The sequence below is a fragment of the Rattus norvegicus genome, chromosome 7, assembly GCF_036323735.1.
Source record: "Rattus norvegicus strain BN/NHsdMcwi chromosome 7, GRCr8, whole genome shotgun sequence".
In the NCBI taxonomy this organism is placed as follows: Eukaryota; Metazoa; Chordata; class Mammalia; order Rodentia; family Muridae; genus Rattus; species Rattus norvegicus.
Window position 1 is genome coordinate 11,571,636 of NC_086025.1, and position 12,825 is coordinate 11,584,460.

Here is a 12,825-nt window from a genome sequence, read left to right on the forward strand (position 1 = left end):
ATAAGTGTTCGAGGAAGTGTCACACAATAGCCTCTCACCACTCAGACTCACTGACTAACACCAACATCCTCTTACACTTTGATCCCTAGCCACGTGAAAACAAGCATGGAGCTCCAAGGCCACCAAGCTCTCTCCGCTGCTTCTCTCCTCACTGACATCCCTCTGCAGTGGCTGCCTCCCTCACCGTGCTCATCCCCAAAACACCCCATTGCTCTGCGACTTCAAGCAGGCAGCAATCCTTGGAGCCTTTATACAAGACTTTCTCTCACCCAACAATCATCCAATACCTTATTAGTGTGATAACTCAATTGAGGTAGTCGATGAGCTATTATTCTGGCCCATAGTGATAAATCCTTCACTCTCATGGCTCCTGACACATACGCCTGTGTCTCATTAGAGGACTCCCTCCTGAGATCTCAGCAAGGCTGGGTTAGGGAGACGTTAGCAAAGACCCCTCCCTGTCACTCTTCACTGCAAGACCTCACTAAGGCAAGCACACTCAGCCACCTGCTTTTTCTTTCTAGATGCTTACATGTTTATCTCCTAGGGAACGGCTCAGGCTACTCCCTTACAGGGGACAGCCTGTCTAGACGCCCTGCTGTCCTACACACCATTCAGTCCTGACTTCGGGCCACGTCTTCCTCATCCCACACTCAAGCATTTTCCTGGTAACTTGACATCAGCCGAAAGAGTATTTATACAAAAGAAATTGCCCAATGCTACGAACGGACATCATTATTATTTGACTTGCTTTTCGTGGTTTGATTTCGTTCGTTGTGTGTGTTGCTCTAATCTCTCTATATACCTTTTTTGTATTGTCTTTTGTTTGTTTCGTCTTCTGTTCTTGCTTTTGTTTCGTTTAGGACAGGATCTCATTATGTAGCCCTCCATGTCCTGGAACTCACTCTGTAGAACAGGCTGGTCTTAAACTCAGAGACCCACCTGCCTCTGCCTCCCCAGTGCTGGGATTGAAGGCATATCCACCACTCTCTGGCAGGATAGGTTTCTCAGTGGAAATTTCTGGACCTAGTCCTAGAGAACTGTGACTGAAAGCAACAGAATGAATGGGGAAAAAGACTGGAGAGAAACCCCAGCATGGTGGTGACCGGCTGCATGCCTGCAACATGAAAATATAGAGAAGGAGGAATCACGGTGTGCCTCCAATGTGCAGAAAGCCAGCTTCAAGCCCTGCTCTGTGTGTGCCTCCCATGGCAGCCAGAGAAAGCAGCCAGAGTCACCTTAATTTTACATATGGGAAGCTTGGCTTGGTAGGAGTAGCCTGTGTTGATGGCAAGGCAGAAATAATGATTCTCCCTCCCCCTCTTCCTCTCCCTCTCCCTCTCCCTCTCCCTCCCCCTCTCCCCCCTCATATTGTTTGATGTGGAAAAGTGACTGAAGGAGTGCTATTGGTGATCTGGGGACCAATAAATCTACTTCTAGGAACTTTGCCTTCAGAGAACTCTTAGGAGCAAGTGAGATGGCTCAGCCGGTAAAGGCACTCACTTGCTGCCAAACCTGATGGCCTAAGTGAGATTCCTAAGGACCCTCATGACAGAAGGAGAGAACTGACTCCCAGGAGTTGTGGCATACGCACACCCTCATACACACACACACACACACACACACACACACACACACACACACACGTGCAAATAAATAAGTGTGCACATTATCTTAATTCTGTAAGAAAGCAAAGATACTCAATCTCGGGTTTAAGGAGGCGTGTGTTGAAGTTGCCCGTGGCATCTTTTACTTGTCATGGAGAAAAACAAGAAACTCCTGAAACATCCATCAGCAGAGGAATAACTAAACGAATTCCTGACACCCACTTAATGAGATATTGTGCAGTTCACAGGGCCTGGAGGTTGCTCTCGTACTGAAACGACCAGGGTAGAAAGGCTGGGAAAGCTGTGCTGCTGTGGATTGGACAGGCTTGAAAACACTGGTGCGAGACTCAAAGCAGCCATAGCTCCAGCAGCGGCTCCTCACAAAGGGGCACTCGAAATCAATGCAAGTGTGCATTCGCCAAGAGAGGCGAGCCGTGCACGCACAACTTCCTGGTTCATAATCTGAAAAGTTGCACTAGAAACGACCCAAATACCTATCAGTGAGAAATCAGGTAAGAAAGTGTGTTCTCTCCACAGGGTGCAGTACATAGAAAGCATCCATCCTCACGGAGAACCACCACCACCAGAGGTACAAAAACCGGTTTGAGAAGGAGAAAGAATAACCCTACTCTTTATATGTCTTTACCTGTGCTCAGGTACACAGGTGTATACACAATATGTACAGATAAAAACATGTGTACAGACATATATAGATGTAGAGGACAGAAATGGATATGTATAACAGACTTATGTAGGTAGAGTGTGAAATAGGTTGATAGATTGATTGCTAGGTGATGGATGGATGTATAGATAGATAGATAGATAGATAGATAGATAGATAGATAGATAGATAGATAGATACATAGATAGATACATAGATAGATAAATAGACAGACAGACAGACAGACAGACAGACAGACAGACAGACAGATAGATAGATAGATAGATAACCAGCTGAAATTTCATGGTGGGACAATGAGAAAAAATATCATAAATGCCCTGTTGTTGGAGGCCAGCTATAGCAGTGTGTTGAGCAATCAAAAGGAGGAGATGTGGGGATTGGTGACGAATGTAAAACAAATACAAACACACACACACACACACACACACACAATCACACACACAATCACATACACAATCACACACACACAATCACACACACACACACACACAATCACACACACACATTTGGTAAATAAATCAATGCTCCAACAACTTTATTTTTCCTCTCCTATAATTTATACCCCCCAGGAAAATTTCTCACGCAATATAAAAACTACAATGTAATTATATTCTATTTTAAGTGAATGCTTACAGTAAGTACAAATGAAATACTGCATGTTTCCCAATACCCCTACATGATTAAATGTTTTACATATTACAGATAAAAAACAAATTATTCCCAAAGACCTACAAACTTTCATTTTTAAGTAACTTGTTATAGATTAACAAAGCGTAAGCAAGCAAGGTTTTTTCCTCAGTCAGTTCTCTTACTGGCAGTCTGCAATTTTCGATTACAAAAAAAGGATCGACTATTTTATTATTTTTCTCAAAAAGTAATCTTATAAAAAATCTTAAAAGAATCACAAATCTAAACTTTCATATAAAAAAAGCAGTCATTTCTTCTTTAAATCCTCAGAGTACACAGCTACCCGTCTGTTAACAATTTTCCATTAAATCATAGAATCAGGAAGCTGAGGGCATAAATGGATATTGTTCTTATTCCCTGACTTCAGGGAGTCCCTCACTCAACTCTCAGGAGTGTGCCTTTCTGAAATTTAAATTGTGTCCCAAGAATTTTTACATCAAAGCCACTAACAAAAACATCTTAACACAACTATACTAACAATCTGCATCCCTAAATTCTTTCTAAGGGTGGTGGTTGAATAGTTATTAATCTGCTCCAGCCACAATGATTGATAAATCACTATTATTCTAAGTGCCAATGACACTGCCCATCAGGCTGGCAAGATGGCATGGTAGGTAAAGGCACTTGCTCCCAAGCCTAACCCCCTGAGTTCTATCCCTGAGACCTGCACAGTGGGAAAAGAACCAATTCCCAAAACTTGTCCCCTGACCTCCACTCATTCACAGCACATACACACATGTACACAGTGTAGATAAATAAATGTAATAAAAAGTGACTGAATTTTAAGAATAAAATTTACAAGAGAGTGTATTATGAGATCTCTTATGTGAAATGCCAGAACCAGAAAAAAAAATGAATTCTAGTGTTTTCTATTAGGGTAGGGTTTGGGGAATTGTAGAGAAAATGTTGGGTCTAGTGCCTGGGGAATCCCAAAACAAACAGAAGTGGGTGAACAGAGATATTACAATTGTGAGAACCAAAACAAAATGTGTGTTTCGGTAGGCCACTCTTAGAAATGGAATGAACATACGTGAACCTACACAAACACTTGTCCATAAATGTCCATAACATTGCACATGAATATGTGTGGTGTGCATCAGCCAAAGGCAAGAATTCTCTAAATGAGCCTCATCAGATAGGTTTCACTCAGCAGAATAGTGTTCAATGTTGAAGGCAATAGAGACGGAGGCAAGCCACAGTGTCGAGGAATTTCAAAGACACTGTGCTAAGTGAAAGAAGCCAGACCCAGAGGACTATGCACTGTGCATCAATTTCTGTAAAATATCCAGAAAGGGGGGATGGAGAGATGGCTCAGTCATGAGAAACTGAGTTCCAATTCCCAGCACCCGTATAAAATGCAGAGCACAGCAGGACACATTTATAATCCTAGCCACGGAGGGGTGAAGACAGGTGCATATCAGGCACTTGCGAGCCAATCGGTCTAACTGAATCAGTGAGCTTGAAGTTCAGCGAGAGGCCATGGCTCATAAACTGAAGTGAAACACAAGAGAGGAAAATAACCAACACTGACTCTGGTTTCCACACGTGTGAATGCATGTGCATGCACTCTTACATGTACCATGTCACATATACAGAAAAGGGTGGGTGGACAAGATGGCTCAGTGGGTCAAGGAGCTTACCTCGAATGACTTGAGTTTGGTCCCTTGGACCAAAAGATGAGTTCTATACACATGCTGTGGTATGGGGTGTGGTATGCAATTAATAAACAAATACAAATGTAGTAAAAATTACTTTAAAACGCAGGGCTGGGAGATGCCTCAGTGAATCAGAGATTTTCATAAGCGAGCGTGAGGATCTAAATTCAGATCACCACAACCCATGTAAAAAGCCGTATGGGGCCACATGCCCAGGCTTAAAATCCTAGCCCTGGTATAGGCAGCAGGATTTCTGGGAATTGCTGGCTGCAAGCCTAGTTCCTGGTTCAGTGAGAGAGCCTGCTTGTCTTTGTAAGGCAGTGAGCATACTCTAGAGTGCTCCATGGTGAAGAGTCCCTGGTACTACTCTACAACGGTATTAAAGCCAGCAAACTGGGCATGCCAAGCAGAAGAGGAGAGTAGTATGAGTTTATCTCATGAAACCCGTCAACAGAAAAGTAATCAAAACAAGACACTGGGAAAGAACGGAGAGGAGAGAATAAGAGAAAGAGAGGAGAACTGAGGAGGGGCCATGAAGTACCATGGAGTCAGCTGGACTGGACAATTCTGGGTTTGAATGCCAAGTGTTGGCTGGGTGGCCTTGAGCTGCCACCTATTTGCACAGCCGTAAACCTCAGCTTCAAAATGGGAGGGACAATGCTAAGGTCTCCTAAAGAGGACTCCTGAGGACTCCTGAGGACTGGAGGTCATGAGAAAGTAAAGCAGCTGCTGTTATCTGCCTGATAGAGAGAGGAATGAAGGATAGAGATCACGCATTAATAACGAGCTGAGCTGAACCTGGGGCGGCGAGCAGAGGGGCCTTGATTTGTTTCCTTCGGATGTTCTACCTCCAAGAACAAGTGGCGATGTGGTGGGGGTGGTGTTGGCTGAGCCACGCCTTCATTCATTCATTCATTCATTCATTCATTCATTCCATGGGCGTTTGACTCTGTTTCCACACCTGCCGCAGAGGGGTGTGGCTCTCTTGTCACGAGGTTTCTTGAGTGAAAAAAAAAAAACAAAACAAACTTTCGGACAATAAAGGGACAGAGTTTGCACTGCTCCAGTCACAGACAGGATCTCAGAAGAAACTTCTGAGTCTGTCCTTTCTCAGAGAGCAACACGTGGCTCTAACTCCTCCTGAGTGACAGCGCTGCATCATCCATCAACAGCTTGGAGTCAGACAAGCCAGGGCCTGACCCAAGGAGAAGGAGCGCACCGGTGAGGGCTTTGCGGTCACTTACTGCGTGTTCTCTCTCTCTCTCTCTCTCTCTCTCTCTCTCTCTCTCTCTCTCTCTCTCTCTGTCCCTCTCTCTCTCTTCCCGCCTCCCCTCCCTCTCTCTTTCTGCCATCCCTCCCTCTTTTCCCCTTCCCCTTTTCTATTCTGACAGAGTTGAAGGAATTTCCCTCTGTTCTAACAAATCCCTACAAAGGCCTTTCCTCATCTGTTCATTTGTGTATTTGTTTGCTCAACACGTTCTCCTCAACACCTGCTTCTCCACCCACACTGTCAGCCTCGATGGAGGCACAGATAAAGGCCTCAGGCTTGCTTTGGTCCTGAAAACTGAGCTCAGCTACCAGTTCGACTGTGGGAGTAAGAACCTGGAAACCCGGCTACTTCCTCTTCTTGTCATTTTCTTCTTTCTAATCTGAGAGATCTAATACTTTACATCGTATGTAAAGCCTGGGATGCTCGTTGTAAAGTTTATTTTTACTTGTCTGTACATCTGTCTTACACTCTTCTTCAGATGCATGTAATTGTGAAGATGATTAAAGCGATATTCAGTGAGTAGCTTGTAGAAACACACGCATTGCTGTAATGCAAGTGTGAACAGGCAGAGGAGGGTGTGGCACATCCAGGAGGCCAGTAGGGATCATGAAGCCTGCCTTACTTCGCCTTTACCACTGAAGTACCTACTGCTGTTCCCAGATCCTGCCTTTCCAGACGCAAAAACAGAATCTGAGAGAGAGAGAGAGAGAGAGAGAGACAGAGACAGAGACAGAGACAGAGACAGAGAGACAGAGAGAGGCTTAAGTTCTTGGGGGTTCCGGGGGTGGGCCTGGGGTCTGCTATGTCTGAGTTCAGAGCTGGGCTCTTGTCACTTCCATAGTCTCCATATTTGGATCTCGTCAAGTGTGTGTGTGTGTGTGTGTGTGTGTGTGTGTGTGTGTGTGTGTGTGCATTTTCATAGGAAAGAAAGTTAATGTCCATGTCTGTCATAGAACTACATAAGGGCCAGAAGAAGGACTACCTAATGTAATGTCTTCCCAGTGATTAATCCATAAGAAGCCCTCAGGAAACATATGCTTGGTCAGTGAAGGAGTAGAGAGTTAGATGCAAGTAGGTGGATGGATAGACGTATGGACAGTCAAGATATGGATGGTTGTTTTATAGGTCAGTGGCTGGAAGATTGTTTGATGGCTGAAAGGAGAATATCTAAAGGGATAATTGGATAGTTGGATATTAAAGTGCATGGATGTGTGAATGGATGGATGGATGGGTGGGTGGATAGATGAATGGATAGATGGATAGATGGTTGGATCGGTGGGTGGATGGATGGATGGATAGATGGATGGATGTGTGGGTGGGTGGATGGGTGGGTGGGTAGATGAATGGATAGATGGACAGATGGTTGAATCAGTGGGTGGATGGATAGATGGGTGGGTGGGTGGATAGATGAATGGATAGATGGATAGATGGTTGGATCAGTGGGTGGATGGGTGGGTGGATAGATGGATGGGTGGGTGGGTGGATGGGTGGGTGGGTAGATGAATGGATAGATGGACAGATGGTTGGATCGGTGGGTGGATGGATGGATGGGTGGGTGGATGGGTGGGTGGATAGATGGATGGATGGGTGGGTGGGTGGATGGGTGGGTGGGTAGATGAATGGATAGATGGACAGATGGTTGGATCGGTGGGTGGATGGATGGATGGGTGGATGGATGGATGGGTGGATAGATGAATGGATAGATGGATAGATGGGTGGATGGGTGGGTGGGTGGATGGATGGGTGGATAGATGAATGGGTGGATGGGTAGGTAGATGGATGAATGGGTGAGTGGATGGATGAATAACTTTAAGACGTGATAAATGGTAAATAAGTGGATGGATAGACACATGGTTGAATGGCCAGTATATGTAAGGATTGGTAACTGAGTAAAAGTATGTGCAATGAAGAGAAGGCATAGCAGACATTATGTCATTCCAAACATAAGAAGCATTCCAGTCTCATACAGGAGTGTGAGGAAAGGCCCAGGACATGCCAGACATCCTTCAGGTTAGCCAGGGTGCAAGACAGGACTCAGGGAGAAGGATGAAGACTCCGGGCAGATGCTCAGTCTCAAGGCAGACAAGGAGAGATAGATTGCCCTCCTCAGATGAGAAACCACAAGTATGAAGCCAGCCCTTGCTTTGATGGAATTCTCAATTTAAGCTAACCCTGAACCTCTTCAGCCAGACATCCCTCGGTATAATAGAGGAGTATGTAAGTAAGCCATTTGCCATGATCCTAGGGGGGACCCAAACACAGGCAAGTAAGTAAGTGTTCTGGAGGAGGAGAAAAAGGGGGTTCAAGAAATGCCATTTTCCTCCTCTCTCTTTCTTTCTCTCTCTCTTTCTTTCTTTCTGTTGTTGTCATTGTTGGGTTTTGTCTTTTGTTTTTTGGTTTTTTTGTTTGTTTTTTGTTTTTCAAGGCAAGGTTTCTCTGTATAGCCTTGGCTGTCCTGGAACTTGTTCTGTAGATCAGGCTACCTTCGAACTCATAGAGATCCTCCTGCCTCTGTCTCCTGTATGCTGGGATTCAAAGGTATGTGCCACCCCCAGCAAGAGATGTCATTTTTAATGGGCCTAGAATAACATGGGTGGAAGACTCTACTGTATTGTAACTATAGAGAGAACATACTCTAGGGGACTTTCAGTTCTAGGTTTGACCATACAGTAACTTTCCTACGCAGTCTCAAAAGTCGGAGATAGACAATTCTGCCACCTTGCCCCACTAGCCTTCCTTTGGAGACTTTCTACCTGTGTTCTCTTGACCTCCAGGGCAAGACAAAGGTGCTGGAAGCCAGACATGGACTCAGAGACGATTAATCCCCAGCCCTTGCAGGAGGTGGGTGAGGGTACAGAGTGCATGGGAAGGGGGGAAAAACAAATGTTGCAGAAAGACTAGAAAGGACGACAAAAATAGACCTAGAAATGGAAAGCAACTTGGAAAAGGAGGGAAGGATCCCAGAACATCTGTCTCCAAGAGCTAGGCTCTTATCACTTTATTCCTTACTCAACTGCCGTTCTTCACAAAAGAAATTCTGACCACAATACCGTCCTTTCTCACATGGTATAAGACAGGATCCCAGTCATGGCTGTAGACATTCTGAGACCTCTGCAAGTAAGCAAGAAATGGAGAAGTCCACAGAGCACCATGAATCTCTTGGCAACTTGTCCAGAGGATCTGCCAACCCCAACACCAGGCCTCACTGTGCTGTGTTTTCTTCTTCCTCTGTCTTCTTCCTTAGGAGAGATACGATATGTCGGGTGCCCGCCTGGCCCTGACGCTGTGTGTCACCAAAGCCCGGGAGGGTTCTGAGGTAGATATGGATGCCCTAGAACGCATGTTCCAGTACCTAAAATTTGAAAGCACCATGAAGAGGGATCCTACTGCTCAGGTACTGAGCAGCCGGCTCCAGGTCAGGAGGGAAGCGGGCCGGACAAGAAGGGTAGGGTTTGAGACACCTCTCTAATCCTGCTCATTCCTCTTCCTCCAAGCAATTTCTGGATGATATGGATGAATTTCAGCAGACCATAGAGAATTGGAAAGAGCCTGTCAGCTGTGCCTTCGTGGTACTCATGGCACACGGCGAGGAAGGCTTCCTCAAGGGAGAAGACGGGAATATGGTCAGACTGGAAGACCTTTTTGAGGTCTTGAACAACAAGAACTGCAAGGCCCTGAGAGGCAAGCCAAAAGTGTATATCATCCAGGCCTGCAGAGGAGGTGGGGACTGGGATACTCTATCCTTGGTCTTCAGGGCTGAACTCACTATGTATCCCAAGCTGACCTGAAACTCATAATGTAATCCAAGGTGGCCTCGAATTTATGATCTTCCTGCCTTGGTTTCCCAAGTGCTGACATTATGCAGCACCATGCTCGTGTATTATTATGATTTATTTTATTTTAGGTGTGTGTGTCTGTCTGTCTGTCTGTGTATGTGCGTGTGTGTCTGTGTATGTGTGTGTCTATGTGTGTGTCTGTGTGTTTGTGTGTGTGTCTGTGTGGTGTGTGTGTGTGTCTGTGTGTTTGTGTCTGTGTATGTGTGTGTGTGTGTCTGTGTCTGTGTCTGTGTGTCTGTGTGTGTGTCTGTGTCTGTGTCTGTGTCTGTGTGTCTGTGTGTTTGTGTGTGTGTGTGTCTGTGTCTGTGTCTGTGTGTCTGTGTGTTTGTGTCTGTGTATGTGTGTGTCTGTGTGTCTGTGTGTGGTGTGTGTCTGTGTGTCTGTGTATGTGTGTGTCTGTGTATGTGTGTGTCTGTGTGTCTGTGTCTGTGTGTGTGTCTGTGTCTGTGTGTTTGTGTCTGTGTCTGTGTGTGTGTCTGTGTGTGTGTGTGTGTGTGTGTGTGTGTGTGTGTATGACTGCAAATAACTGAGACAGCCACAAAAGGGTGAAGCTCCCTGGAGCTGAAGGTACAGGGTCTCCCTGGCCCTGGGAATGAATCTTTGGCCCTCTGCAAAAGCAGTAAATGCTCTTAACTACTAAGCCATCTCTCTAGCCCAGAGTTTGTGCTTTTCCATCCAGCCCAGTGCAAGACTCCAAGCCTCAGCTGAACCTGGCGTGCGACCAGACTGCTCTACAACATTCCTTTGGTCCTGTTTTCCTTCCTGACTTTTTTCTTTTCCTCCCCCTGGTTTTAGAGCACAGAGACCCCGGTGAGGAACTACCTGGAGATGAACTTGCTGTGATCAAGAAGAAAAACCCCCCAACTATCCCAACATATACGGATATGATCCATATCTACTCCACGGTAGAGGGTATGAGCTCTCAGATGTCCTGGGGGGAGGCCTATGCTCCTCCCCTGCCCGCAAACAGCACCCATGATCCCTGAACTTCCCCTTCAGGAAGGGACCCTCTTCTGGGGTCCCCTCCACTCTCTGAAGACTCTCCAAACTCAATTTTCTGACCTTCCCAGGGTTCCTCTCCTATAGACATGACCAGAAAGGCTCTGGCTTCATCCAGACCCTGACGGATGTGTTCATTCATAAAAAAGGATCCATCACAGAGCTGTTAGAAGAGGTGAGCCAGATGAGACATCTGGGAACCCCACCCAGGCCGAGCCCTCCCAACCTTTCCCTGTGCTCTCATCTCCATGTACATATCGGACTCCCGAGCCCCCTGTGTGTGGGAGATTTCCGTTGTTGTTTTTTTCCATGTTCATGTATTTGTGTGTGGTATGCATCTGTATAGGCACGTGTATGTGAGGATGGATGGGTGCGTGTGCACATTCGTACATGCAGAGGCCCAGAGAGTCTATCAAAATCGCTGAGCTACTAATTCAGGAGAGTTGTGAAAGGCGACATCCCTATGTCACCTCTCTCAAACAGTTGTTACAGGCATGACGGGAACAAGTACACATGTAGACACACACCAACTAGCTAACCAATGAGTGCATAGAAACTATGGAACACCAGAGGACAATTAAGGTCTTGAGACATGGAGACCAACCTGCCTTTCCCTGCAAACTCATCCCCATGCTCGCCTGACATCAGCCTCCCTGGCAGGCCAGTCCCCGTAGCTGACCACACCTATTTTGCAGATCACCCGACTTATGGCAAACACAGAGGTGATGCAGGAGGGAAAACCAAGGAAAGTGAACCCCGAAATCCAAAGCACCCTCCGGAAGAAGCTCTATCTGCAATAAAAGGAAAGGCAGTGACGGCCTTCCTGCAGCCGCTTTCTCGGTCGCCACCAGTCTTCAAAGATAGTTCCTGGATTCTTCATTCATCACAGCCCTTCATCTGTATCAGTTTCAGAGCAAGCCAGGCAACCAGAGCACATTGACGCCACCTTCCTCTGCCTGGACTCCCTGACTCTGTTAATGCAGCCTCGCATGGTCTTCCTATAGCTACCTTTCGGCTCTTTTGCCTCACCAAGCCTTCCTTTTCCTCCAACGACTCAACTGAAAATGGTCATTCCTATTTCAGAGGTAGTAGCTTTCTGAACAATTTCTAGAAACTTCCAATAACCAATTAAGGTCACCACTGTGGAATCTGGGCAGTAGGCTGGAAGAGAGACCAGCCATGTTGGCTTTACGGTCATTATGAGTCACAACTTAAGACGGGTCTCTTCTTTCTGGTCTCTCTTCTCAGGCTTTCCCAGCTTCCTCCTTTTCTTGTTCTTTGCCTGGGATTCTTTCTATAGCTCATACACCCCTCACTTCCCTCCAGCTGACTTTGAAATGGCTTTCGCATCCGTCTCTCTTCTCTTCCCCGGACCCTCAAGGCTCGGCCTGAATGATCTCAACTCTGCCACAGCCAGAATTCTTCCTCCTCTCTCTGCATAACCTGTGGGGGAATTCTCTCTGAAACACGCTGAAAGATACAATGAGCCCCGAGACCAAAGCTAAACGACATCATATTCTTGTTTCTCATGCTTGGTGTACAATTCATCATTGTAAGGAAATCAGGGCAGGACATACAACAGCTAGTGACAATAAATATTCTTACTCAAAATCAAAGGACTGGAGCATGAAACAATCACACCAAAACCCCCAGAGGACTTGAGTAGCCCTTCCTGCAGTCCAGCTAGTAACTTTCTTATTCCAAAAGGTTTACCCCAGTAAAGAAGATACCATGATAATGGTGCTGGCCTCTGGTGATCTCAGCAGCTTCTTCAGCCCAAGCATGGTGAACACACACAAATCCTTAGTCAAATTATCTATAAATAGTTTTATTTGTTCCTGACAGAGTCTTTGCTTCTCTCCAAAACCCCACGAGCTAGGCCTCAATGATCCCAAAACAACCTATGAGTTCTGTTTCCAGAATTTAATGGCTTTTCCAGTCCACTATACCTAAAGCTTTCAAATTCCTCCCACAAAACATGTCCAAATCATAAAAGCCACATGGTCAGGTCTATCACAGCAGTGACCCTACTTCCTTGGTATCAATTCCTACGAAAGAGGTGTCTCTGGAAGCCTAGAGGAGACACAAA

General features: G+C 45.9%; 1 protein-coding gene across 2 annotated transcripts; it reads left to right on the top strand.

Moving 5' to 3' along the window:
- The first annotated feature begins 5,679 nt into the window (after window positions 1-5,679).
- Casp14 (caspase 14) lies at window positions 5,680-12,352 on the top strand. Of its 2 annotated transcripts, XM_063263160.1 has the most exons (7): window positions 5,680-5,852; window positions 8,676-8,742; window positions 9,146-9,295; window positions 9,396-9,621; window positions 10,533-10,649; window positions 10,808-10,911; window positions 11,432-12,352. In XM_063263160.1, exons 2-7 carry the CDS (start codon window positions 8,704-8,706, stop codon window positions 11,534-11,536), a joined length of 741 nt encoding a protein of 246 aa, XP_063119230.1. In that variant the 5' UTR covers window positions 5,680-5,852; window positions 8,676-8,703; the 3' UTR covers window positions 11,537-12,352. The 2 variants fall into 2 exon arrangements, with proteins under 2 accessions (XP_063119230.1, NP_001178705.1); NM_001191776.1 differs by lacking the exon at window positions 5,680-5,852 and having other exon boundaries at window positions 8,704-8,742; window positions 11,432-11,536.
- The last annotated feature ends 473 nt before the right edge of the window (window positions 12,353-12,825 follow it).

Bases quoted from the DNA above. Each gene is read 5' to 3' on its own strand.
- Casp14 (XM_063263160.1), top strand. From the start codon at position 8,704: ATGGACTCAGAGACGATTAATCCCCAGCCCTTGCAGGAG. The intron at 9,296-9,395 runs GTACTGAGCAGC...TCTTCCTCCAAG, and splicing joins AGAGGGATCCTACTGCTCAG to CAATTTCTGGATGATATGGA. The intron at 10,650-10,807 runs GTATGAGCTCTC...TGACCTTCCCAG, and splicing joins TATCTACTCCACGGTAGAGG to GGTTCCTCTCCTATAGACAT.